At 42.1% G+C, this 3,445-nt stretch overlaps 1 protein-coding gene across 3 annotated transcripts in view; it reads left to right on the top strand.

Moving 5' to 3' along the window:
- The window catches only part of bcar1 (breast cancer anti-estrogen resistance 1), an 88,304-nt gene that overhangs the window by 39,163 nt on the left and 45,696 nt on the right, over positions 1–3,445 (top strand). The window contains exon 1 of one of the 3 annotated variants that reach the window (XM_015393530.1): positions 2,203–2,506. The exons of the other annotated variants lie outside the window; for them this stretch is intronic. Within the exon in view, the coding sequence (XP_015249016.1) occupies positions 2,495–2,506 (12 nt within the window). The 5' untranslated portion in view covers positions 2,203–2,494. Of the gene's footprint in view, positions 1–2,202; positions 2,507–3,445 lie in introns of those variants that run through there. 3 annotated transcript variants of the gene reach the window in all.

Genomic DNA, 3,445 nt, shown 5'->3' with positions numbered 1-3,445 from the left:
CATTTCGTTTGCGTCTCTATCAGCCTCTGAAGGTTCAGGTCTGAGTCCAGATTTGGAGCCTGATTGCTGCTCTTTAGCTGGATTAGCTGAAGCTATATGCTAACTTTGAAACCTTCTTCCTTCTTTCTCTGCATTTAGAGCTGGAATGGGTTCATGTTCACCTGGTGACATGGAGATGAAGAAGGGGGGTGTCACCTCTATCGCTACGGTAACTGATGATGTTGTTTATTAAGATCTGATTAGTTGGAGCATCTGGATTATAAACAAAATACGAGTTTCTTTTCTTTCAACATCAGTTAGAAAATATGTGTTTTTAGGGCCTGGAGGAAAACACCTGTCTAAAAGGGGTGTGTTTATTTTATTTTTTTAATTAATCAGATAATATTACGGCAACATGGAGACAGCAGGAAGAACAGTTTGGTTAGGATTCAAAAAAGGTTTTGTTTATTTGGTAATTTGTCTGTTTTTGTTGATGGAGAAAACTTTGGTTGATGTTTTTTTCACTTTTTATGTATTATTTTTGAAGTCTGCATAGAACAGACAAAAAAGAAAAGTGAAAAGAGAAGGCAACAAAAATACAACAAAGGTATAAGAGATCCATGTTTAGGGGATGTGGGGGTCGCACAGGTCTGCTTCTATAGATGTGTCTGGACTTCCAGTCTTATTGAGGATAAGCCCTTTCCAATCAAGCAACTTCCTCCTGTTTCAGGTATTTGAACTTGATCCTTAGGTGGTTGCTCATATTTCCTTTTACTATTGATGTCTGTTGCATCTGGTGTGGAGGTTCACTTTTTAACCAGATTTTGAGGAGATGGATGTATTTCCTGTGTATCTCTTCACTCTCCAGCCAGCCCAAGCACACAATACCTGGGTCCTTGGGTATCTTGTATACTATTATTTCTTCTATAGCCTGAACAACTTGATCCCAGTAGGTTTGTGTTTTTGTTCAATGCCAAAATATATGGCTGCACTGGAAAAAATCAAAATCTAGATAAGTCTTTTTTTTTTTTCATAAAATAAGTGTGTTTGTTCTTGTATTGAGGAGGTAAAAGAGATATTTTGCCAATGGAACAAGAAAATTTACATTTAAAATAAGAAACACAATTGCATTTCCTTATTTGAATAGCATTTTATCTAATTATCTTATTCTAAGAGTAAATATAATCATTCCATTGGCAAACTATTTCCTTTACCTATTTAAGTTAATGGTAAATACACTTAATTTAGGAAGTTTTTTATTTCTAGATTGTTTTTGCAGTGTGGCATTCATCTGGCCACATTGCCTTCACCATTGTTGCTGAGTATGGAGTCATTTATTTTGTAATTAAGGTGTTTTAAAGTAGCATATTACATTTTTCCAGCCAAATTCCCTCCAGCCTCTAGAGCTTGTAAAGGACTGTTGTGTGTCACTCTTTGACGGTTTTCATTCTGCTTCCCATTTGGACTTAATACATAGTGAGTTATTTCCGTTTTGTTTTTATACGCTGTTGGCTGAGGCTGTTTTACCAGCTGAACTTCTAATCTTTTAGTTTTTTTTTCAGTGAAGAAATTGTCAAATTCAGTGCAGGCCTTGGAAATAAGATGATTTTCTCCATCTGCGTTCAGCTTTTCCTCACTTTTCTTCCCAGAAACAACCTTTAGTTTAACTGGAGCAACTTAGAATGACGGTGATCTACCAGCTCATCTACAGAGGTGGAGGTCGAGGAGTGAATCTGGTCAAAGATTTCAGTATCACCGTCCTTTAAAGTGTCTTTCAAAAGGATTTTTTTGGGATTGGTCTCCATGCAAATAGATAAAGATCTGAGAAACATCACGTGTTGCTTTATGTAAACTTTGTGAATCCAGGACCTGTGCTTTCCGGTCGGAGCAGGTCTGGATCCTGGTTTAGGGCCTCTGGATGGAGTTCCTTACTATCCAAACCATCAGAGAGCCGGTGTGGTGCAGGAACCAGATCAGGTTCCCTCAGTGACGAAGCAAAACAAACTCATGTTCTGTAACTTGTTGCCTGAGGCGGCAGCAGGCTGGAGAGATGCTGTCTGCTCTGTTGCACCGACAGCCTCTAACAGCCAGGGGGGGAGAGAGAGAAGGGGCAGAGGGGACAGAGGGAGGGCAAATCCATTTACAAGATAAAAGCTCCAATGACCAGGATGGACAGGGAATACCAGGACCTGAGAGGAAGTGACGTGTCGGGTTACACTCTCCTCCCTCTTTTCCTCTCAGAGGCTTTCAGGGCTGCTGGTTAATGGGCCACGCAGCAGAACTCTCATTCTTGTGGTGTGAGATCAGGAAGCAGCAGGATGTGTCGGGATCAGCTTGACTGCTGAAAAGAGGAGCGAAGGAGAGACGGAGAAGGAAGGAAGGAAAGCAGGAGAAGGAAGGAGGGAAGGAGGGAGGGAGGAGTAGAAGCTGAAGCTTTAGAGGATCTGTTTTTCCTTCAGGATCTGAGCGTCCTGTCCTGGAATTACTCCATCTATCTCACAGCTCCAGGGACAACATGAACTATCTGGTGAGTGTTGGAAAATCACGGCTTCCTCTCATTTCTTTCCTTTTTTTCCTTCCTGATCTGGCTGCTTATTGGTCGAGCTTTTGAGGGTTTTAGCAGGACCTGTTCTACCTCAGGCGGGGGTGGAGGGAGAGCTGGAGTTAACTTTTCCTTCTGCGTGGATTCCTACCTTTTGTTGGCTCTCAGCAGGGTGTGTGTGTGTGTGTGTGTGTGTGTGTGTGGGAGGGGGGGTGATGGAATGTGAAGCAGCAGAAACTTATTAGACGCTCAAAGTTCATTTAAACACAAATCAGAGGAAAGATAATGAAGATTAAAGTGATGTGAAATGGAAAATAGGAGAGGGGGGGTGGGGGTTGACTTTCTGCTGACTCAGGAAAATGCTGGAGAGAAAGACGGATTTAGGCTCCAGACTGGGAGCAGGCTGACTGGGCTGACTGGGACCAGCAGACATTCCCAGCTTATTGTTTGTGGGACTCGGCCTCACATCCTGCCTCCATGTTTGAGTGTTTAGGGTAACGACTGAGTCAGGAATGCAGCAGACAGAGAAACGCTGTGAATGCAGCAAGTAATTACACGCTAGTAATTAGTGTGTAATTAATATGGGATGGTGAGCTGGCACCCAGCTGCTCCTGTCAGAGCTCCACCGCGACACGCTGCTCCTCATCATCCAGCTTCACTTCTCTGTTTGTATGTGGAAAACGGTCCCAGCAGATCTCTGCTGTGCATGAAGGGTCAGCAGCATCGTACACAGGTTTATATTCCCACCCTGTAACTTTCTCCCAAAAACTACAAACTTTAAAAGAGTTTTTCTGGTATTAAATCCAATTAAATTCTATTCAGTTAATTTCTATAGTGCCAATTCACATCATGTCATCTAAGGTCACTTTCCAGTTCAACAGATCATACAGTCAGATTGGTTCAAAGTTTTCTATCTAAGGAAAA

The sequence above is a fragment of the Cyprinodon variegatus genome, unplaced genomic scaffold, assembly GCF_000732505.1.
Source record: "Cyprinodon variegatus isolate N-32 unplaced genomic scaffold, C_variegatus-1.0 Scaffold646, whole genome shotgun sequence".
NCBI lineage: Eukaryota > Metazoa > Chordata > Actinopteri > Cyprinodontiformes > Cyprinodontidae > Cyprinodon > Cyprinodon variegatus.
This window is presented reverse-complemented; position numbering and strand designations above follow the sequence as displayed.